The sequence below is a fragment of the Monodelphis domestica genome, chromosome 4, assembly GCF_027887165.1.
Source record: "Monodelphis domestica isolate mMonDom1 chromosome 4, mMonDom1.pri, whole genome shotgun sequence".
NCBI lineage: Eukaryota > Metazoa > Chordata > Mammalia > Didelphimorphia > Didelphidae > Monodelphis > Monodelphis domestica.
In genome coordinates this window covers 289,852,946-289,877,851 of record NC_077230.1, presented here as the reverse complement: position 1 = coordinate 289,877,851, position 24,906 = coordinate 289,852,946, and the positions used below count along the sequence as shown (strand labels likewise).

General features: G+C 36.2%; 1 protein-coding gene across 3 annotated transcripts in view; it reads left to right on the top strand.

Moving 5' to 3' along the window:
* The window catches only part of GJA3 (gap junction protein alpha 3), a 41,347-nt gene extending 23,026 nt beyond the window's left edge, over nt 1-18,321 (top strand). For all 3 annotated transcript variants that reach the window (XM_007495192.3, XM_007495190.2, XM_056794669.1), the window contains one exon: nt 12,487-18,321. In XM_007495192.3, coding sequence (XP_007495254.1) covers nt 12,504-13,892 — 1,389 coding nt within the window. In that variant the 5' untranslated portion in view covers nt 12,487-12,503 and the 3' untranslated portion in view covers nt 13,893-18,321. The remainder of the gene's footprint in view (nt 1-12,486) is intronic.
* Nucleotides 18,322-24,906: the final 6,585 nt, after the last annotated feature.

Sequence of the window (24,906 nt, the reverse complement as noted above, 5' to 3'; positions counted from 1 at the left end):
CTAGAGGACAAGGACTATTTTCGTTAGGCTTTGAATCCCCATCAAGCTAACATAAAGTGCCTTACATACATTTTAATGAAACTCTGATCTCTCAATGTATGGATTCTTGCTATACTTATTTAAATTAAAATCCAGCCCACTTTTTCAACTGTTGTGACTGTTCATGACTTTGTAGAATAACAGTTACTACTCTTTACTTAAGCATCAAGGTAGAAGATATGAACTATTTGTTTCCTTGAACTACTATAGCTTCCAGGTATAATATTTTGTGTCTTAACTTTCTCCCATCCCCTTAGACAGCAATGGCGAACCTTTTAGAGACTGAGTGGCCAAACTGCAATCCTCACACCATATGTGAGCCCCTACCTCACCCCAGACAGAGGAGGGAGGAAGTGCTCCCATTGGACTGCTGGGCAGAGGGGTGGGTCATCTATGAGAAATGTCTCCAGGGATGCATAGAGAGGGGGAAGAGAGAAGCCCCCTCTGGCACACATGCAATAGATTTGTCAATACAGCCTTAAGACCCTTGAGGTGACATATATAAGGCTACTCTGGGAAATAAGACAGTTACTTGTTGGATCATAAGAATGGTGCTGGTATTTTTCCATCTAAGAGTCCCAAATGATATTAAATTCCTCAGTACCAAAGAAGTATGGATCATTCAGAGGGCAAACCTATGTCCTGTTAGTGGTTTTCTATTCATCCTGACCATTCAGAGCCTATATGCTCCTTGAGGATATGAGGGCAGGAAATCAAACTCATAAGAGACTGTTAAAGACAGATGACCTTAGTTTCTTACATCTTCTCTGAGGGATTTAATGAAATCTTGATTTTACTATATACCCTTATATTAAACATATCCTGCTAGGGAATCAAGAAAGGGGATAAGCATTTACTTAGTGCCTGGCCCTGTTGTAAGTGTTTCACAAATATTGTCTCACTGGATTACTAACCAATTTTGCTCTGTGTATATTCATAGTGGAGAAACCTTGAAATAATAAATGCCTATATAATTGGCCATGAGAACTAAAACTGTTTCCTCCTTAAAACTTCTACACTGGAGAATACTTTGGCAAGGTAGCAGAATAGGACAAGAGATTACCTCACTCACCAAATTCCCCTACAAATAATTAAAAATAATACCTCAGAGTCAACTTTAAAGTGTCAAAAATAGTCAAGAGTTCAGATGAAATAGTCCTTCAACCTAAGACAACTCAGGAGGATGCTGGGAAGACTCTGACCTCTTAGGATGGTGGTCTCACCTGATTGAAGTACAAACACCTCTGGGCAAATACTAGACCAAATCAACAAACCACAAGCCCTATGGGCAGCTGTATAAGTGGCATCCTCAGGTTCAGAGATTTCCACTGTGTTGGGGTTGAACAGTTGACCAAGGGAAGACTATGGGACATGCTGACTAAATAGGGTCCCAGGTTTTCACTACTTGCAAGGAGGAATGAAGAGCAGGCCTACCTGGATGAGTTCAGTTGCTGAGAGGCAAGGACCCAATGTCTGGGGTCACTCCCAGAAAGCAGACTGGGGTTCTCGGACAGAGGAACAAGATGATACTTGTGAGGACAGCATTGCTGGGGCTCTGGTTGGGGGAGAGGAGTCAGGGGCAGAGAGGAACACCTGAAATCACTCACAGACTGGGGCATAAGTCAGGGGAGCAGGGATCACACTTGACCCAGGATTATAGAAATTAGAAAAACCAAGAGATCAAAGGCCCTCAGATAGAGTTCAGGAAATAACAGCACAAAAACCCTGAAACCTAAAATATTATCCCCCACACCTGGGAGCAGTACGTAACTCTAGCATAAAGTTAACAATTAAGAAATAGCCTGCTTAAAAAACCATTTTTAAAAATGAGTAAATGAAAAAGAAAGAACACAGACATAGATAGCTACCATGGTGATTAAAAAAAGACCAGGGGTCAAATTGAGAAGACAGTGAAGTTAAAACACCTACTTCTAAAACATCAAAGAGAAATGTAAGATGGTCACAAACCCAAAAAGAGTTCTTGGATAAGTTTAAAAATGACTTAAAAGGGGGCAACTGGGTAGCTCAGTGGATTGAGAGCCAGGCCTAGAGATGGGAGGTCCTAGGATCAATCTGGCCTCAGCCACTTCCTAGCTGTGTGACCCTGGGTAAGTCACTTGACCCCCATTGCCTAGCCCTTACCATTCTTCTGCCTTGGAGTCAATACACAATATTGACTCCAAGACAGAAGGTAAAGGTTATTTAAAAAATGACTTAAAAAAACAAATGAAAGAATTTGAGGAAAAATTAGGGAAAAAATGACAGCAGTACAAGAAAATCAAGAAGATTATGAAAAAAAGTTAATCAATTGGAAAAAGGAATATAAAAATTCACTAAGAAAATAACTCTTTAAACATTAAAATTAGGCAAGAGGAAGCTAATGAATTTTTAAGACAACAAGAAATAATAGAAGAAAACATGACTTGGGGAAAAGATTAAGGACAGACAACATAAGAATTGTTAGACTGAGTTATCAGAAAAAGAATTTAGTCAACATATTTCAAGCAATTATTAAGGGAAATTACCCTTAGTTTTAGAACTAGAGAGTAAAAGAGAAATGGAAAGAACCCACTGATCACCACCTGAAAGAACCCCAAGATGAAAACTCACAGGAAAATTATAGCTAAGTTGCATTGGTGTCAGGTTAAGAGGAAAATATTACAAGTAACTAGGAAAAAAAAACATTTTCACTACTGTGAAGCTATACTCAGAATAACATAAGACTAAACATTAAAAAAAAACCAAATGTCATGGAACACAATATTTTGAAGAATAAAGGTGCTGGATTTATAACCAAGAATAATTGAAATAAATGACTGAAATTTAAAAAAAAATAAAGCAACTGAAAAAGTAGGACGGGACCAGGTTGTGAAGAACTTTAAATGCCAAAGAGAGGGTATTATCTGGAGATAATAAAGAGCCATTGGAGTTTAGTTAAATAAGGAACTGGCATAGATAGACTTCCTCTGTAAGAAAATTATTTTGTCAGTTATGTGAAAAATGGAATAAAGTGAGGGAGAGATTTGAATTAGAGAGACTAATTAGAAGGTGATTGTAATAATCCAAACAAAAAAAAATGAGGGTTTGAACTAGAGTTGTAGCTCTGTGAGTGAAGAGGAGACATGTAGGAGATGTGAATATAGAAATGGCAAGATTTGACACTTGACTGGATATGTAGGGTGAGTAAAAAGTCAAATAGAGTGCTAAGGTTACAAATCTAGAAGACTAAGAAAATGATGGTATCCTCAAAAGAAATAGGGAAGTATAGAAGAATGAAGCATTAGGTGGAGGGAGAAATAATGTATTCTGTTTTGGACATATTGAATTTGAGATGCTTTGAAATATCTAGTTCAAAAAGTCTACTGGGTAGTTGAAACTATAGGATAAGAGCTCAGAAGAATGACTAGGACTGAATTTTAGATCTGGTAATCACCTTCACAGAGATAGTTCAGTTCATGAGCACCAACAAGGTCAACAGTGGAAACAGTAGATAGAGAAAAAAGAAGATAATCCATTGGCAAACACACTTTTAAGAGGTATGACAAGGATGAAGATTCAACAAAAGAGAATGAAAAAAGCAGTCAAACAGGGAAGAGAAGAATAAGGGGAGAGCAATGTCACAAAACTCTGAGAGGCAAGAATATCCTTTGGGGAAATTGACAACAATAACAAATTTTGACAAAGATCAAAAAAGAATAGGGCTGAGAAAAAGACAATCAGACTGGACAATTCAGAGATCACTGGTAACTTTGGAGAGGGCAATTTCAGATAATAATCAGAAATCTGATTAAAAGAGAGAAAGGAGAGGCATTAAGTAAAATGATTTTTTAATTTATCAGAGAAAGGAAGGATAAACAGGATTATAGGTAGTAGAAATGATAGATTCAAAATTTTTTTGAAGATATGAAAGACATCCTCAAAATCCTGTTTTTTTTTTTTGTTTGTTTGTTTTTTGGCATCAGGGAACGAGACAGTAGAATGGAAATGATTCAAGATTAGAGATGCATGATTGATGGGGAATGGGGGGAAAGGAAGGTTAGTAGAAGGAAGAGAAAATAGACAATTAGACTAGAGTGGGTGGGATCAAATATGCATATAGAGACTGTATCTTAGACAAGAAGGGGCACTTCTTTATTAAAGATTAAAAGAAGAGTTAATAGAGATGATAATGAGAGATGATGTCAGAGGAACATGAAACTAGGAGAAGAGGGAGTTCTCAATATAAACTAACTCTCTTTCTCTGTCTCTGTCTGTGTGTGTGTGTGTGTGTGTGTGTGTGTGTGTGTGTGTGTCTCTGTCTCTCTCTCTCTCATTCATTCAAAATATGAGATTGTCTTTAGCTAAGAGAAAGGGCAGAGGGGATCCTTGGGGAGCTTGAAACATTTTGTTTCAGGAAGAAGCTATAGTTATTTAAAACACTGTATAATTTCTTTGATGCAATCAATGATACATAATTCATTTAATCCAGTTATGGAATCAACTCATTGCCCATGTTAAATATCTATCCAAGATTGCTGTTGGATTAGCTCTATAGGCTGACCATTCCAATGAATATCATAGGCTAGACAATATGCATTCTTCATCCAGTTAGTTTTTCCTCTATGAATTGTTAGGCAGAATTCTTATTAATTATTGTAGATCACCTTTAGAGGACTCTGCAATTTTCTAGGGCTTGATACAGTTATCACAATGTTATCCAAAAATAGAAACATTTAAGGGACCTTAGAGTTAATAGAAATCTTTCTTCCATTTGGACTGTCAATGAAATCTAATAAAAGCAATATAAAAATAAGTTTTTTATTTTTAATTTTAATTTAAAAGCAATTTTTTAAAAACAATAAAATTGCTTGTTTCTTAGCAGTATTGGAGGAAAGGAGATGATCAAAAAAGGATAAATGACTAGCTTTCAATGAACCAAAGAGTAATAAGGAGTAGTGGAGAAAAGGCAAAGCTGCTTAACCCATATTGTGCTCTTTTCTTTGCTGAGAGGAATAATCTTTGAAATTGAATAGAATAAAAAAGATAATAAGAGGATATATTGCTGTTCTTGATGAGAATTAGACTAACTCTGTGCCTGAAAATGTAATGTTTGGGGTTGTTGAGCCACTGTCAGAGACCTTTGAAAGATCATGTAGAGTGGAAATAGTGCCCCTTCCACTTGATCTAGAGAAGAGTATATTTGTCTCAATTTTTAAAAAAAGAGTCAAGTGTAAATAATAGGTCAATGAAATTTACTTCAAATCTTGGTGAAATTCTAGAATATTTTATTAAAGGGATGGTTAGTGAACATTTAGAAAAGGTGGTGATCATATTAAGCCAGGATGAGTTCATTAATACTAATGAGGCTATATTAACCTTTTTTGCTTTGACACGGTAACTAGAATGCTAGAAAGAATAAAGGGTGGTAAAAAATCACATTGTTTTTAGGCAATAAATATTAACTTAGGTGATAGTGTTTTAGATATGAAAGATCATTATCCAATTACTAATGATTGAGCATGCTATACTACAGGAAATAAATTATATTAATCTTGAAAATTTGTATATTACAAATCAAGTTACCATAAAAAAAAGGAGGTTGCCATTACATAGAAAGGTAGCTCCTTGGAGAAAACCAAAAAATGAACAGAACTGATTTCATTGCACTTCAAAAGGCAACAAGAAACATCATTTGATGGAACATTTGTTTATTTCATGTTGCAGTGCTCATAATAAAACCCTTGCAAAAAGACCATCACCAAAATAACTGCAGCTTATGTGTCAACATCTGTTGCAGAGAAATTCTACAGAGAACTTTAAGATATTCCAAGGTAAATGAGCATATCCTTTAATAATTGATGACTTCAATGCAAAAGTAGGCATGGAGAAGACTGCAAAATTTATATTGGAAAACATGGTTCAGGAGTAAAGAAACAAGAGAAGTCAAAGACTTTTAGACTATTCTAAAGCTTTCTAGAAGTAAATCAGAAGTCATTGCATATGACAAATACAAATAACATCACAAAATTGTATTTTATCTTCTTCTTAGTCCAATAACTCTAAGAGCATTTCCCCAAGAATTTCCAGGATAGCAATTTTGTCCTAAGTCACCTACTACCAGCAACATACTGTGATTCCAGAACTGTGAGTGTAGGTCCTTGGAGGGAAAGATTTAGTATTTTAATAGATGGGAAACAACTGATAACCAATGAGGGAGTCATTTCTAAATATTTATGTATGAATCACCAGCTTTTAAGAACAAAGATCAAAATCAATGACAAATTAAAAGAAAGAATAAAAATGCCCAAATATGTTGACCTATTTAACAAAGTTTTTGAGATTGAAAAAATGAGAAATTGATAAAAGAATAGATGTAGAAATTGAAATGTAATAGTAATAAACATGAGGTCTTATAATGGATTCAGAAAAGTAAAATTAATAAGTATAAGGCAGGGCTGGAAAAGAATTCATCTTTAAAAAATCATAGAATTTTAGTGAATTGTTAGTTCAATATGAATCAATAGTATTATTTGGCAGCCAATGTAGCTGATTCAAGCTTAAAATTCAATGCATGTATTTTGCCAAGAACTACAAAACTTAAAGTCCTATTGTATTTTATCTTGCTTAGACCACATCTGGAGTAATGTTTTCAGTTCTGAATGTCAGATTTTATGAAGTAAATTGATAAATTGAAGAACATTCAAAGGATGCAGCCAGAATGGTGATGATCCTCAAACTTATGACAAATAAGGATCAACTGAATGAACTGGGAGTGTTTAGCCTATAGAAGGTTTAAGCGGGACATGAATGATGCCTTCAAATATATGAATTCATGTTTTATGGAAAAGGAATTTGACTTTTTATTTATTTCCATAGGACAGAGCCAGGAACAATAGATACAAGTTGCAAAGAGGCAGATATAGACTTGGCATAAGAGAAGGCTTCATTAAAGATATGCTGAAGTAGAATGAACTCCCTCTTGGGGTAGTAGGCTTTCTCTCTAGAAGATGAGAAGCAAAGACTGGATGACCCCTTGTTGGATATATTGTAATGAAGATTCTTTTTCAAGTGCATATTGGATAGAGTGCCTCAGAAGTCCCATTGTACTCTTAGGTTCTGTGACTTAGAGTAGATTTCCTCCATGACAATGACAAATCACTTTTGGCAAGCCCTTAACTCTCAGTTTTGTGTTTTGCTCAAAGAATTGAATAATTATCTCAGTTTTTCTCTGTGATTTTTAATATGCATGAGAAATTTCACCCAAGTTCTTTTCAGATAACCAAAGCTATTTTTAAATGTTTTATTGTATTTTTATTTATATACATTTATTATTTTTTTAACATTCTTTGTTTTAATTTTTCATTCCAGATTTTCTTCCTCCCTCCTGCTCTTTCCCTATCCATTGAGATAGCAAGTAATATGATTTCAATTATACATGTGAAATAATGCAAAACATATTTCCATATTAACCATGTTTTAAAAAAAAGCTAGAAAAATAAAGTAAAAAAATTACACTTCAGTTTCCAATCAGAATTCATCAGTTATCTCTAGAGATGGATAACATTTTTCATCATGAAGCTTTTCAAATTGTCTTGGATCATTATATTGATCAGAATAGCCTTTCATAGTTGATCATTGTTATAATATTATTGTTATTATGTATAGTAATCTCTTGGATTGCTCACTTTACTTTACAACAATTTATATAGGTATTCCCAGGTTTTCTAGAACCAAACTGTTATTTCTTGGAGGACAATTCCATCACAATTGTATACTACAACTTGTTCAGCCATTCCCCAATTAATGGGTAACCCTTCAGTTTCCAATTCTTTACTATGACAAAAAAAGAGCTACTATAAATAATTTGTACATATGGGTCTTTTCCCTTTTTCTTTTAAATCTTTGCGATATACGCCTAGTAGTGATATTGCTAGTCAAAGAGTATAAACAATTTTATAACCCTTTGGGCAGAGTGAGAATGGATGGTTTAGCTCACAACTCCATTACTATCATATTTTCCAGCATATTCTTTGCTATTTTCCTCTATGCTAACCTTTGTATTAAAGTCACTGAATATTAAGTTTATGTTGATTTAGTTTGGAAGCTTTGAGTTCTTTATGGAATTTCTTCTGATCCTCTGTAACATTTGTTGACACATAAGTTGCAGCTATCTTAACTTTAATCTTTATGTTCTTGCTCATCATAGAAATAAGTCCTAAAGCTTTAATGTCATTGGTAAATGGAACTCCTAGGGGAGGAAACTCTTAACTATGCAAGTCAGAGGGCAGATAAATGACTCAGTGGATAGAGAGCCAAGCCTAAAGCTAGGAGGAAGTGGGTTCAACTCTCTAACTGCCTAGCCCTTACCACTCCTCTGCTTTGCAGCTCATCAATTTTAAGACAGAAGTTAAGTGGTTATTTTTTTAATTTTTAAAGCAATATAAGACAGCACCTTCTCTGCAAGGTTTAGTATGAAATACTTTCTAGACAATGAGAGATTAAGGGACTTTCCCAGAGTCACACAGCCAGTATGAGTCTGAGGTACCTCTTCTGAGTTTTGAAACTTGTTCTTGTCTATATACAACACTGCCTCTGAGGCCATATCCCTATGCTCATCCTAATCACTGAAAAACCAGATGGAAAATTATCCAATGAAAACATGTTTCTTGTGTCTTTTGATAATGAATCAAACTCTGCCAACATCTTTATTTGTCTCTCCTTGCATTTTTCCATTTTCCGGGAACTTCTTTATGCTTCTGGTTTCACATATTATTTAATTTTTAATTGATATATTTTATTTTTACATCACTATGTTTTCCCCCATCGAGCCAATTCTAGAGAGCTAGCCAATATTACAAATAATATTTTTTGTCAAAAAAGAAAAAAGTAAAAAATAACTGATCAGTATATCAAAAAATGTCTAAAAATATGGGCAATACTTATGACCCTTCCATCTCTGCTAAAGTAGTGGATTGGGAGCATTCTCTAATATCTTTTTATTTTCTAGCCAGTTTGTTCTTTATAATTTTGCTTTCGCTTTTGATTTTTTTTAGTGGTTCCTTTCTTTTACATTGTTTTAGTCATTGTATATATTAAGGTTCTTTGGAGGTCTATTTACTTTATTCTGCATCAGTTTATATAGGTCGACCCACGCTTCTCTTTATTCATCATATTCATAATTTCTTAAAGCACAGTATTTTTTCATTACATTAGTGTGTCACAATTTGTTTAGCTATTACCCAGTCAATGTACATCTATTTTGTTTCCAATTCTTTACTATCACAAAAAGTGCTACTATAAATATTTTGGTATATATGGAGATTTTCTTTTTCTCAATGGCCTCCTTGAAGTATGACTAGTAGTATAGAATCTTTAGGTCAAAAGCTATAAACATCTTCACATTGTTTGCATAATTCCAAATTGCTTTCTTTCCAAAATGGTTTTTAGATTCCTATATCCATCAACAATGCATTAGTTTACCTATTGCTATCTTTGCCAGTTTACAAGTATAAGGCAAAATCTCAGGGTTGTTTTGATTTGCATTTCTCTTGTTTTTAGTGATTTGAAACATTATATGATGTGATTGTCAATAGTTTGCAGTTCTTCTCTTGAAAAATGTTTGTTCATATTCTACTACTTATCTTTTGGGGAATGGCTTTTGTTTTATATATATGTTTGTGTGTATATATAATGTCACATATATATCCTTTATGGTCATTTTTTCAAAACCTTTGTACACAAATTTCTCTGATTTGGTATCAAAGATATATAAATGTGTGTATGTAAATATACACATATATACATATACAGAAGATATGGAAATAATTAGCATATATATGTCTGTGTATAAAAATAAGCGTTTTAAAATACCTTTTCCCATTTCTCTGCTAGTCTAACATTGTGACTACAAAAGCAAAAGTGCCAGTGGAGGTCTAAAGAGGATCCTTTAAAATTTTTTTTTATTTTGTGGGATTTCATGAATTAAGTAATGCTTTCCTTAGTAACTAGTCTCCTAGTGCTGAGCCTCTCCATACCTAATGAGACTGGTCTTTCTTAAATGACAAAAATTGTCTGTGGCTAAAACTATACTTAAAGCTTACCTATCATAGCAGAAAATACCAGAGCTTATTTTTTGAGGACTTTTGTGCCCTGCAATACTCACAGTTGAGTGGGTATTGAAAATGCTCTCAATAAAGTTTTTGTACAAATAAAACCAATGCAACCAAAATTAGAAGGAAAGCAACAAATGGGGGGGGGGGGAAGAATTTTATAACAAATTTCTCTGATAAAGGTCTAATTTCTCAAATATATAAGGAATTAAGTCAAATTTACAAGAAATCAAGCCATTCTCCAATTAATAAATGGTCAAGGGATTTGAAAAGACAGTTTTCAGGTGAAGAATCAAAACTATCAATAATCATAGAGAAATGAAAATCAAACAACTCTGAGGTACCATCTACCTGGCAGATTGGTCAATATGACAGCAAAGGAAAATAATAAGTATTGGAGGGGATGTGGCAAAATTAGGACACTGATGCATTGCTGGTGTTGTGAAGAGATCCAACCATTCTGGAGGACAATTTGGAATTATGCCCAAAGGGCTTTAAAAGAATGCCTGTCCTTTGATCCAATAATACCACTACTAGGTTTGTATCACAAAGATATTTTAAAAAAGGGGAAGTATCTGTGTCAAAATATTTATAGCTGCATTTTTATGGTGGCAAAAAATTGGAAAATGAGGGGATGTTCCTTTGATTGAGGAATGGCTGAACAAAATGTAGTGTATGATGGTGATGAAATACTATTGTGCTCTAAGGAATGGTGAATCACTTGGTTTTCATAAGAACTGGAAAGACCTCCATGAACTGATGCAGAGTGAAATAAGCAGAACCAGGAAAACATTGTGCACAGCAACTACAACATTGTGGGATGATCAAATGTAATAGACTTTGCTACTAATAGCAATGCATTGATCAAGAACAATCCTGTGCAACTTATGAGAAAGAATGCTATTCACATCTAGAGAGTGGGAGTAAAAATACAGAAGAAAAATATATGATTTATCACTTGTTTATATGAGTATATGATTTGGGGTTTTGGTTTTAACAGATTATTCTTTTACAAAAATGAATAATATAGAAATGGGTTTTGAATAATAATACATGTATAACTCAGTGGAACTGCTTGTCAGCTCCAGGATAGGTGAAGGAAGAGAGAAGGAAGAGAGAAGGAAGAGAACATGAATCATGTAACCATGGAAAATATTTTTAAATAAAATTATATTTTAAAATAATAAAAATTAAAATGTTATCAGTGCAAAACATTAGAAATGTAGCTGTCTTTTTTTCTCCCCAAAGGAAAAAATAGATGCTTTTCATTATGAAAAATTACTAGGCCCAATAAAAGAGTGTTGAAATATTTCTCATTCACTCTATTAAAAAATTTATGCAACTGTGATAGCAAAACCTTATCATCAAAATTGCTTTCAAGTATAGCAGGTGCCCTGAAACTGATAGTTTTTGTTCTGGTAAATGCTAAGAATAATTTAAAGAGTTCCTGTAGAATGGGAGAGGTTGCTGAAAGTCAGGATAACTCAGTAAAGCTGGATAAGTCACAACTCCCTTGTTGGCCCTTTTTATTTTGTGTGTGTGTGTGTGTGTCTGAAATTCAGTTCAGTTCATCAAGTACTTGTTAAGCACCTCCTTTGCTGTTTGCTAAGCAGGCATTGTGCTAGGTGCTGGGGGTGTGAACACAAAAATGAAATTGTTCCTGCTCTGGAGAAGCTTCCATTCTGCTGTGTCATAGCATTCCCAATGCCTTTTCCAGGGCAGAGATTCTGTGAACTGCGCTATAACTTCCATCACGGAACATTCTCACTGATTTTTTAGAATTTCTTTTTATGCCATAATAGCTTCCATTTACATAACACTTAAAAAAACCAACCTTACCTGCTGTCTTTGAATGGATACGTATCTGTTCCAAGGCAGAAGAGTGGTAAGGACTAGGCAAGTGGGGTTAAGTGACTTGCCCAGGGAAACATGGGTAGGAAGAAGTATCTGGGGTCATATTTGAACCCAGGACCTCTTGTCTCTTGACCTGGCTCTCTCTCCATCGAATCCCCTAGCCACCCCCTTCTTTTATGTGACACTTGGAAAGTTTGAGTCGACCTTTGCATGTGTTCTATCTTTTGAGCCTTACAATCTTGCAGAGTGAAAGAAGTATAGCATAATGATTGGAACCCTATGTAAAAGCTGCTGCAGCCCTTCCTAAAGAGGGTTTGGAGTTGGGGGACGATGTCCCTCTAACGTAGCTCCATCCCCAACCCCACAGAAGCCGTAGCCTGGCCTCAGCAGACGTTGGGTTAGTGACCCAATAGGCATTTTCCATATGCACTTTGCTGTACCATGTGTATGAGTCATCTGACAGGAAATGTGTTTATTAATGCTAATGATGATGTTCCCATTATAGGTTAGGAATCTGAAGCAATGGGTGACTGGAGCTTTCTGGGGAGATTATTAGAGAATGCGCAAGAACACTCTACCGTGATTGGCAAAGTTTGGCTGACTGTTCTGTTCATCTTCAGAATCCTGGTGCTAGGTGCCGCCGCAGAAGAAGTCTGGGGAGATGAACAGTCCGATTTTACGTGTAACACTCAGCAACCAGGTTGTGAGAATGTCTGCTATGACAAGGCTTTTCCTATTTCCCACATCCGCTTCTGGGTCCTGCAGATCATTTTCGTATCTACCCCCACCCTCATTTATCTGGGCCATGTGCTGCACATTGTACGCATGGAGGAAAAAAAGAAGGAAAAAGAAGATCTCCTTAAGAAAGACAACCTGCACCAGGGGGTAGAGCTCAGTGGCCCCAACAGCCATCGAGAACCGCTCAGCAAAAAGGAGAGCGCCAGGATGGAAAAGAAAGAGAGACCCCCAATCCGAGATGATCGAGGCAAAGTCCGGATAGCTGGTGCCCTGCTCCGCACCTACGTCTTTAACATCATCTTCAAGACTCTGTTTGAAGTGGGCTTCATTGTGGGGCAATATTTCCTCTACGGGTTTGAGTTAAAGCCACTCTACCGATGTGACCGCTGGCCCTGCCCCAACACAGTGGATTGCTTTATCTCCAGACCCACAGAAAAGACCATATTCATTATTTTCATGTTAGTGGTGGCTTGTGTGTCTCTCTTGCTCAACATGCTGGAGATCTATCACCTGGGCTGGAAAAAGCTTAAACAGGGTATGACCAACCATTACAATAGCCCAGATTCTCCAGAAGCCAAAGTCCTGCCCTCCAAATGTAGTAGCATTGGCCCACTTCTGCTCTCTCCCCATTCTGCCCCTCCTGCCGTTGGATTCCCACCATACTATACTCAGTCTGCCTCTTCCCTAGGACAGGCAACCACTACAGGTTATCCTGGGGCTCCTCCACAACCCACAGAATTCAGAATGGTAACCCTCCCTGAGGAGCGCAGTAAGGCAGCCCCAGCCAAATATTATGGTGGCAACCACCACCACATCTTAATGACTGAGCAGAACTGGGCCAACCAGGAGGCAGAGCAACAGACTTTTGAAAGGAAGTCTTCCCCAAGCAATACCACCCCTGGCACTCCCACCACCCCAAGCAGTGTTCGGCAGCTCCTCCAAGAGCGAGGAGACAGTGGTGGGGGGAGCAAAGTGCCCTTGCTGGTGATTAATGGGAGCAGCAGCAGTTTAGGGGCCACTAAATCAGAGGTAACCTCTGAAGGGGAGAAACAGCCAGGTACCACCACAGTTGAGATGCATGCACCGCCATTGCTTCTCGTTGATTCAAGACGGTTAAGCAAGGCTAGCAAGGCTAGCAGTGGCAGAGCTCGATCGGATGACTTAGCCATCTAATTCTCTCTCTCTCTCTCTCTCTCTCTCTCTCTCTCTCTCTCTCTCTCTCTCTCTCTCTCTCTCTCTCTCTCTCTCTCTCTCTCTCTCTCTCTCTCTCTCTCCCCACACACACACACACACACACTCATCTCTGAAAAGAGTTTTAAAGTAACCTTTCTTCTTGGAAAATTTAAAACAAAATTCACAGTTGAATCAACAAGACCCAGAAGAAAGCCAGGTCCTAGGATGGGAGGAGAAATAAGATAAAGAAGAGGAGACTAGGTTTCCTTATGTTAATAATACCCACTGTTCTTAATATACTGTGAGTTGTAGAGGACATAAAGGCAACATTTTCTGGCAGAATGAAAGTAGCCAGTGAGATCTGATTGTTAGTCCCAAAGGTGTCCAATCCCTTGTAACCTGAGCAGGATTTACAAATTAGTTTGTGCACTGCCTACAGATTCCTCTTATTAAGCATTTGTATAGTGTTCTGTGCCAGCCACTGTGCTAAATGCTTTACAGATATTATCTCAGTGGATTCTCCCAACAACCCCAAGAGGTCGGTGCTATCATCCTCATTTTACAGTTGAGGAAATTTTGAGGCAAACAGAGGTTAAGTGACTTGCCCAGGATCACACAGCTAGGAAGAAGCATCTGAAGTCATATTTGAAATCAGGTCTTCCTGACTCCAGGCCCTGCTCTCTATACACAATGTCATCTAGCTGAGATCCCATCCAAAGGCCATGTATTCCTAAGCTAGACAAAACCTCTCTAGTGAGTGTAGTAAGTCAGTGGACATACTCAATTCCATCCTTATTTGGTACTCTTAACCTATGAGTGCATTTGCTTTTGAGTGACCTGGTCTAAAAAATATTTAAGTGGCATGCAGATGGTTCTTTTTTTAAGGGGGAGGTGGGTTTTTTGTTGTTTCTTTTTATTATTTTTTTTAGAAACAAGCAATGACATTTACACTTCTGAATCTGCAGGGAGAGGCACAGGAAACTTTCATATCATATGTTATAATATAATGATATTATATAATAAAAAGTATACTGATTCTCCAGGGACAAGAGTGAGAATTCCAGGGTGTGCTGCAGATCAATTCTCAATGGGTAAATTGAAGGAAAAGTGTGTCTGGAATGCTTTAAGAATTTCTCTTTTCAGTGTCCCATTTTAGACTTGAGTCTCTTAAAGGACAAGTGTACCATTCATTCTTCAACCTTCAGTCTTTTTGCAAAAAAGAGTAGTCTTAGAAATTAAGATAATTTGGCTAGTATTAAATTGTCCCGATTAGATAGAGGTAAATATTTGGCCTTTTCTTTTTAAAAGAAGTCTGCAATTTCATCAGTCTCTTGAATGCTATTAGGGAAGAGGAAAACACCTTTGAGATGCTAGCCATCTTTTGCTTCTTACCATAAATATAAAATTACAATATATTCAACTTCCTAATTTTAATATAAGCATAAATATAACAATTATTTGATTATACATCAAAGGAATCTCTACTGACCAGGATATCATTAATGGGTATAAATTGTCCCAATTCTTCCTTCTTCATACCTCTTTAATAAAGATAAATTCTAATTCATCATTTTCTATGTATTTAGAAAAATAGTTGATTGACATAATGAATTTTTTAGGCTCTAGAGTAATACAGTCATCATGAATTAGCTGCCAGAAAGTGGCTATGCTCTGCCTGATCCTGTTTACGTTTTCCACTTCTAGCTTCTGTGGATTGGGACCCGCTATTTTTTCAACTTTCAGACCACCACCAGCAACCCTGGCCCCTTAGCTAGACTGCATATCCTTTTATGGAATTCATCGCTTTTTAAATTTTGGAAATTAACTTAAATTTATACAAGGCCATGTTCCCTTCTCTAATATGTTTTGAAATCTGATAATGAGCAAAAAGCTATAACTTTGTACGCTACCGAAAAGGACCTTTCCTGTCCTAAGCTTAAATGGTACACTCAATCTTATGGAGAGTTCAAATGGGATAGAAGACGAGTGAGTCCATTATTGATCATCTAATTTTAGAAAAAGCAACCAACTTTTCAGCATAGACGGATGCCCTTGGACCACCTTCATTTTAAAAGCATCTTAGTTTGGAAAAGGTTGTAGTCCGTGTGCCAAAATCAAAGCTACAACTCACAAGGCTGTGGCTGAACACGTGCCTCAGGAACTTACACCATGACAACACCTCTAACAAATTTTTCACTTCTTGGTTACCCACCATTTGATTTTGAGGAGGGGGAGGGGGAGGATTGATTATAGTTTTAATTTTTAAATTTTTGAAAATTTATCTTTATACATAATGGGTAACATGTATATGGTTATCCTTCTATGATGCAATTGCATTTAGAATAGCTTGAGCCTCTTCTCCCTAGTACATGGGCAGAGATTTAGTTTGTTTGAAGGGATTTGTGTGAAATACCCATTTTAAATGTAAATTGGATTAAATTTGCTTCCTTCAGTAGTATTAGGAACAATTAAGGAGCCAAGAAGTAATGAAATTTTGTGAGGTAGAGCAGCATCTGTGGAAGGAGGTATTTGTTAGTTTACAGATGAATTTATTGGTCACGCCATTCTTTTTAAAAAGTGAAAAATGACATTTCTTACTTGAGTTACACTGCTGTTTGAGGTATTAGGGTTTTTGAAACCAAAAGGTCAGGCTTCTCTGCCCGTTGGGGGTAGATGAGTGGTGTGGAAGGTTGCTCTCTTTTAATAAATTATTTTAAGTATTAAAATATGCAATGAAAAATTAGACAGGTACATAATATGGACAAGGCATATTTCATCCTATACGTTTCACATTCATTTAAATGATCTACTGATGTTTATCAACCTAATTTATGGTTTAATCAGAAATTTTAGGGCATGGGGCTTTTTTTCCCCATTTCACTAAAGTTGTCTAAAAAATTGAAATGATTAGTCGAATGTACTTGTGTACTTTTAATGAGAAGTATAAGATATTTCTATTCTTCTTTATCAGTGGATCAGAAACCCACTCCTATAATTTTTAATGTTGGATTATTTAAGTTCTATAGGATGTTTTCAACCTTAGGAAGATCCAAATGCAAAAGTTCTCTTTTCCGTTGCAAGTCTGTAGGATTTCTTATAAAATCTTACCTTTATTTCTTCCTTGTTCCTTTGGGGACTGTGTATTTTTAATGTTTTTAAAGTGTAATTCATCATTTTTTCCCCATGCTTAATGGCTAAAATAAGCTTTTGAACTCTTGTGGCATTGAGTCCTGAAAATAATGTAATATATTGAAAGAGAACAGTATTTTTTTGACATAGAATCAGAGAATCAATACTGAGTTGTCACTTATTAAATGTTCTGATATTATGCTTTCCCATCATACTTTGTTGTGTGTCAGAACCTGAGAGTAGAGCCAATGAAATAATTCCAAAAGTTCTTTTTAAAAAAAGCTAATTTTCAAACCAATCAGCAAAATCCCTAACACAATCAAATATATTTATAACTTTGGTATTACAACTTTTACATTCAGTTTTCTATTTTATATTGCACTTTTAAATGAACTACATGATACCTGACCCTCACTTTGGTTTATTTAAATACTAAGGGACTCTAACAAGACATTTGTGCCCCCCCCCCGAAAGGAATGCCTTAACAAAGGAAGTCTTCCAATATGCTGAGTGCCATTTAAAGAAAGCTAATTTCACATAAATATTATCTTTTTGCTACTGTGTTTTCACATGCTTACAACATCAAGGGCAACATACTCAAGCATTCAAATTTAGAAAATGTTGAACTATTCTTCAAATATAGTGATAAAAATGCTTTTATTCCATTCTTTTGCATTTATTTGGATATGAGTGGTAGCTGGGTCAGTTACCATTCAGTATGATTATTTCACAAATTCTTCCCCCAACCTTCCCCCCCCAAAATACTCACAAAGAGTACTACACAATTACCTTACTGGAAAAAAAATATTTTTGCAAAAGGCAATGCAAATTTTTTCCCAAGGATCTAAACAAGTAAAAAAAATGCATAACTATAATAAAAGTAAACATTTATTTCAAGCTCAGGAGATACATTTATGTTGTTCATTATACAATCTCTCTGACACCCAAAGGTTGTGCTGGCTTACTCGGAAGTTTCTTGTTACCCAAAGGCTGTTTGTCTTCTACATGACTGATCCTCATGACAAAGAGTGTTCTGGGCAGTGAGAGATTTACAAGCAGCAAATCACTAACAGTAGGCTGCCTTTGAAGGAGTTGCCTCATGTGTACAATTCTTTAGGAATCAGTTGATGTCAATGTTCATTTACCTCAAATGTTTACAAAACTGTTACTAAATAAACTTTTTGTACCATAATGTTGTCTCTCCTAGATTATGTTGTGATCATAACTGTAACTGACATCTATCCTGAATTTCCTTTAAAAAAATAACAGTAATCAAAAAGTAAAAAACTAGTTCAGTTACCATGCAAAAGTGGACTTTTGTCATTTCCTCTTTGTTCAGTTGTTTCAGTAATGTCTCACTCTTCATGGCTCCATTTAGTATTTTCTTGGCTGAGATACTGGGGTGATTCATCATTTCCTTCTCCAGCTCATTTTACAGATAAGGAAACTAAGACAAACAGTTAAATGACTTGCCTAGGGTCACACAGCTAGTAAGTGTCTGAGGCTAGATCTGACCTCAGGAATGTGAATCTTCCTGACTTAAGGCCTGACACTATCCACTGTGCCATCTAGCCACCTTTTATGTTCATTTGACTGCCTCAAAAAGGTGTTTTGTTTCTAACTAGAAGTAAGATCATAAGTAATACAGTACTTTTTATTTGTATATGATTTTAGAGTTAGTTGGTACTAATCTAATATATTTCTACTGAGGGAAGTCCTGCATCCAGGTTTTTAAAATTATAATTTTCATCATAAAGATAGAAATCCTTTCTTCCCTTGCAATAGGACTCTGAGAGATAACAACCAGTCCAAGACTGCAAAAGTACAGTTTCAAGGTAGTCACTTAACAGTCAATTTATTTCCCCACTGAAAATGTATTGTCATGTTGGTTTGGTTCTCCAACAAACCCATGGAAGACAAACTATAATGGCATTTGTGAATGAAATTGCCTATTGTGTTGCCTTTGGAGAGACCACATTAATGCCCTTGGAGCGAGGATGAGAGAATGGACTGGATGCACAAGCCAAACATTCCTACGTTGGTTATTCATAAAGTGGAGAGTGCCTATGTAAGAAGGAGTGATGGGCTGACCATCTACAGCGAATGGCTTGAGCATACTGTTAGTCAGACTGGAAATGGAATTAGAACGAAGACTAGTCCATTGGCTAAGAATCAAATTAGAAATGGGTACAGGATTCAGGCTGAGTAGAATAGCTAATACATATACCAATTTTTATTGAGTTGTTTCTAGACTTACTTGAGAGGTGATTGGACTTAAAAATTATTCTCATTAATAATAATAATAACTAGCATTTCTATAGTATTTTAAAGTTTACAAAGGGAGGGGAATGGGGGTAGACAGGTAGGTGACTCTGTGGATTAAGAGCCAGGCTTAGAGATGAGAAGTCCTGGGTTCAAATCTAACCTCAGACACTTCCTCAATATATGACCCCAGAAAGTGACTTAATACTCTTCTTACTTCTCTTCTGCCTTGGAATCAATTCCCAGTATTGATCCTAAGGTGGAAGGTAAGGGTTTAAAAACAAGTTTACAAAGCACTCTACATATATTATCTCACTTGCTTTTGCCACCAAGACTATGAGGTAAGTACTATTTTTATTCTCATTTTATAGATAAGGAAACTGAGGCTTAGGAAGATAGAGTGATTTGCCCAGGATCACACAACTAGTGTCTGAAGCAAGATTTGATTATTCTGCTCTCTAAGTCAATTAACTGGCTTTCCATACATTTTTTGCTGTTCGCTCATCTCAGTCATGTCCAACTCTTTGGGATCCCATTTGGGGTTTTCTTGGCAAAAATACTGAAGTGATTTGCCATTTCCTTCTGCAACTCATTTTACACATAAAGAAAATAGGGTTAAATGACTTGCCCAAGGTCACACAACTAGTCTTCCTGACTTAAGACCCAGTACTCTATTCATTGCAGCACTAACATACAATAATTCAGCATCTATTCTATGGAGAACTACATCAAGGTACTGACAATCTAGTTGGGGAGAGATGTAGATCCCCCAGTAAAATATAAAACCTTTTGTTGGTGACTGTTTTATTGTTGTCCTCATTATTTTTGTCCTTGTAATAACAACAATAATAATAGTTAATATTTATATAGCTCTTAAATGTTTGTAAAATGATTTCTATTTGTACAATTATTTCCATTTTATTTGATCCTCACAACAAGCCAATAGTGTAAGTGCTTTTATCACCTCCCTTTTACTTTTGAAGAAACAAAGACACAGAAATTAAGTGATTTGCACAGTGTCTAAGGCAGAATTTGAACTAAGGTCTTCCCAACACTATAAATCTCTTGCACAGAGCAGGCACTGAATAAATGCTTATTGAACTGGATTGGCTATATATGGCAAGATAATTAACAAGGGAGGGAATTATGTTATGTGGTAAGTATTAAAACAGTAGTGCAAACCAAAAGTACCAGAGAAGTTCTAAGGAAGTAAAAATGATCCTGATCCAAAAAGCCTTCACAGAGAAAGTGTGGACCTTGAGTTAAGCCTTGAAGGATGAGTCAAAATGAAATGTAAGGATTAGTCAAAATGAGGTAGAGAAAGCTGATGACTATCCAGGCAGAGGAGATTGGAATAATCAAAAATAGAGCGATTGGCAGAAGCCAGAAGACCTGTGGCATTTCAGGGTGAGCTGGGCTGTCTGCTTCACATTCCATTCCCAGTCTCGGCTGGGAATTCAGCACACACTCAGAATGGAATGTGTGATGGACACCCACCAAGTAGAACCCCACCAATGGAAGAGAGAGATTTCACTAAAGCTCAGGGAAGTAGACTCTGGAAATTGGGGACTAAAGCAATAACCCAAGTGAGAGTGATGAATGTTGGAAAGTTTCTAATTTTTGGCTTTCAGAATTAGTCTGCAAAATAGAAGAGTGGAATTTTAACACAAACCTGCAAGGTCATCTATGATAAGTTTCCAATGAGGAACATAGATGAAAAGGAGCTCAAAGGGAAGAATAATTATCATTTTGATATTGTTGTTGAGTCATGTCTGTTTCTTTGTGACCCTATTTGGGGATTTCTTGGCAAAGACACTGGAGTGGTTTACCATTTCCTTCTCCAGCTCATTTTACAAATAAGGAAAATGAGGCAAATGGGGTCAAGTGACTTGCCCAGGGTCACACAGGGTTAAGTGTCTAAGGTCAGATTTGACCTCAGGAAGATGTCTTTCTGACTCTATCTATGCCTAGTGCTCTATCTACTATGCCACCTAGCTGCCCAGTAATTAACATAGGGAGCATTAAAAGATTAACACAACAGAGGAACTTGAAGAATGGTTCTGTCCATATAACATAATCAAACAATTTAGAACTAGAAAGAAGGAACCTGAGAGATCCTCTAGTCCAACCCTCTCATTTTACAGAGGTGGACATTGGGAGGGTGAAGAATGGTCATAAGGTCATATACATCAAAGGGCAGAAACATCAAAGGCCATTTGGTCCATTCTCCTCCCTCTGATTTTACATCATTGCCCCAAACCCAGGAAAATTAGGCTGTCCAAAGCCACACAAGTGGGGTGTATCAGACATAAGCTTTGAGCTCAAGCCCTTCAACTATAGGAGCCACCCTGACTCTTAATTGATGGCTTTCTCAAATTTTCAACTACTTCCTAAACTTCTTTGGCTCCATCTGCATCTTTAGTATATCAGTTCAATTCATTAAGCATTTGTGGAGTGTGCCAGGCACTGTGCTAGATGCTATGGGTGCTAAGACAAAACTACCTCCACTGTTTGGCATACATCCCAACGAGGTCAAAGACAAAAAGAAAGACAATATGGATACCAAAAATATTTATAGCAACATTTTTTGGGAAGAAAAGCAAAGTAGATGCTCATCAACTGGGAATGGCCAAACAAATTGTGATGCACAAATATAATGGAATATTACTATGCTGTAAGAAATGACAAATGTGATGACTACCTGGAACTGTTGAAAGACTTACATGAACTGAGACAAAGTGAAGTAAGCAGAAAAACATACATGACTACAACAATGTAAATGGAATAAAAAGCCATCATGAAATGATTGAAAATGAATATTATAAAATTATAGAAAACAAGCTTAACCTAAAGAATAAGAGAAAAGAATGTCCCCATCCCACTCCTTTGCAGAAGGGTAGAGCCATATGTGTAGAATATTGCCTGTCAGATTTTTTGATGTGTTAATATATTTTGCTGCTTTCTCTTTCTCTTTTAAAAAACTTAGTTGTTATAAAGAATGACTTTCTGGGAAGGGGAAGAAATATAGGAAGAAATTCAGGCTACATAAAAAGAAAATACACCAACAAAATTTATTTTGAGGAAAGTTCTTGCCCTCAAGGAGCTTATGTTATCTTAGGTCCTCAGTCTCCTTCTACATTTTCTGTATCCAGACGTGCCAGTATATGTTTAATAAATAGCTCTGGGGGGGAAATTATACACAACACTTTAAAATTTAATCTGCACTATTAACGTTTTCTCCAGCACTTTCTTAAGTCTAATCAACAAAATAATAAACTGAGCCCTGATTTTCAGCATTTGCTGATTTTTGAGTTATAAATACTAAGAAATGAGCTTTCACTGTTTGGAGGGGCTTCCACACACCCCAGGTATTTATCATTAGGTTGAGAAAACACTGCTGTCAAATGCTAGCAGAATTACTTTAGATCATGGTAGTTCTACTCAAGTGGTAATGGGCTGGATTTCTAGAAGGGAGAGGCAGAGTGAAAAGGGAAGAGAGCCTATGAGGAGTAACTAACTATACAGTGGTTTTGTTTGTTTGTTTTTTTTTACCAAACATGCCAGAATTCATATATCCAAACAAGTCCTGGTCTTCAAAATGGTGCCCTTGAAAGGTTATACCAATGTTCCTGTGATGCTGCCCTATTTTCCTCTTTTGGAATTTCCTACAGAACCAATTTCTAGTCTCCAAGACCCTTATAACAATGATTCTCAAACTTTATGGTCTCAGTACAGTTTTATACTCTTTTTCTTTTATTCAGTCCCTCCCTCTCCTCCCCACACCACAGAAGGCAGCATCTATCAGAATATTTAGCTTACAGTTCATTCTCAGGAGGAACATTCACAAGTTATTCTTCAAATATTAAATCTGTAGCTATCCACAACATTTTCTTGGTTCTACTCACTTCACTCTTCATTATCTCAGGTAGTTCTTTCCAAGTTTTTTTTAAAAAATTAATCTGCTTATCTTGTCTTATAGCGCAGTGGTACTCCATCACAATCATATGCCACAATTTGTGTAGCCATTCTGCAATTGATGGAGATCTCTATTTCCAGTTCTTTGCCACCACAAAGAGAGCTGCTATAAATATTTTGAAACATATAGGTTCTTTTCCTTTTCCTTTGATCTCCTTTGGAAATAGACACAACATAGATACATTTTTGTTGATATTCCAAATTGCTCTCCAAAGAGGTTGGATCAATTCACAGTTCTATCACCAGTGTATAAGTGTCCTTTCTTTTCCACATCCCTTCCAACATTTGTCATTTTGTCTTTTTTGTCATTTTAGCCAGTCCGATGTGTGTGAGTTATCAGAATTCTTCTAGTTTGTATTTCCCTAATCAGTAATGATTTAGAGCATTTTTTTCATGTACTTATGTATGGCTTTGTTTCTTCAACCATAAACTATAGACCCAGCTTGACCTCTTTTACCAGACCTAGCTTTTACTAACTTTTGTTTGTTTTCAAAATTCAGGACCACCTTTTAAAAGCAAATGTTTGTCTTTGACCCCTGAGTCTTTCAAAAGACAATGTCTACTCTTCTGAAGGAAATTCCAAAAAAGGAATTCCAACAATGTGTTTTGGAATAGCAGCTTCATTGTATTAAATAGATAATGTTATAAGGGAACTGATTTGAAGGAGATAGTACTCAATTTGGTCCCATAAATTCTGGTATATTTACTGTCATTTATTGTTGTTTTAAATAATCACTTTACTTTATAATCACACATTATATTTATTTCTTGGAAAAATATTCTGACTCATTTCCTCTGGGACTTTTACACTATATACCTGGACACAGTAAAATTGAAGTGAATGGGTCAGGGACTCTTTCCCTGGTGATGTGGACCAGATGTATGTCATTTGTACCCCTCACCACTGTTATATCAGCTTTGGAAATCTCTCTATTAATATTATCCAAGTAAATCTCTGATAAATGTTAATTTACTGATAAATATAAACTCTGAAAGAAAGCAACAAAAAAAGTAATTCAAAGGAAATTCAACTTATCAAGTGTCCCTTAAGCCTTACTCTTGGATCCATGATTTGCCTTGATCACATACTCATGATGGCTCCTCTGACATTGGTCATAATCAAGACTCCACATCCATTCTATCCATCACCATTATTGCAAGCGAAGTATAAATATTGTGAATGGAAAGGTATTTTAAGGTATTTGGACAGCTGATAATCGATATGGTGCATTTTATATAAACTACAGAACAAAATAGCTTTTTTATAGTCAATGACTGGAGCCACTGAAAGTTTTTAGAGGAGGGATGTTCTTATTGGTGTGTTCTTAATAACAATATTAACTGACCCTTAATTACGACTATAAGGTTTTTGTGGTACTTCATCTATACTTATTTGATCCTATAAAGAACTCTAGGTATTATAGATGAGGAAACTGAGATTTAGAGAAATTCAATGACAGACAGAACTAGTAAGTGTTGTTCAAGAGATTTGAACCCACATCCCTGCTTACTCCAAGTTCTTTGGGGTTTTTTTCATTATGCCAGTAGGAAGATGTCTCTTGTAATGATTTAAAGGATGGTTGGAGAGGGGTTGGGCTGGAAGCAAGGGAAACCTGTTAGAAAACATTAAACTCATCTTGTTGGGATT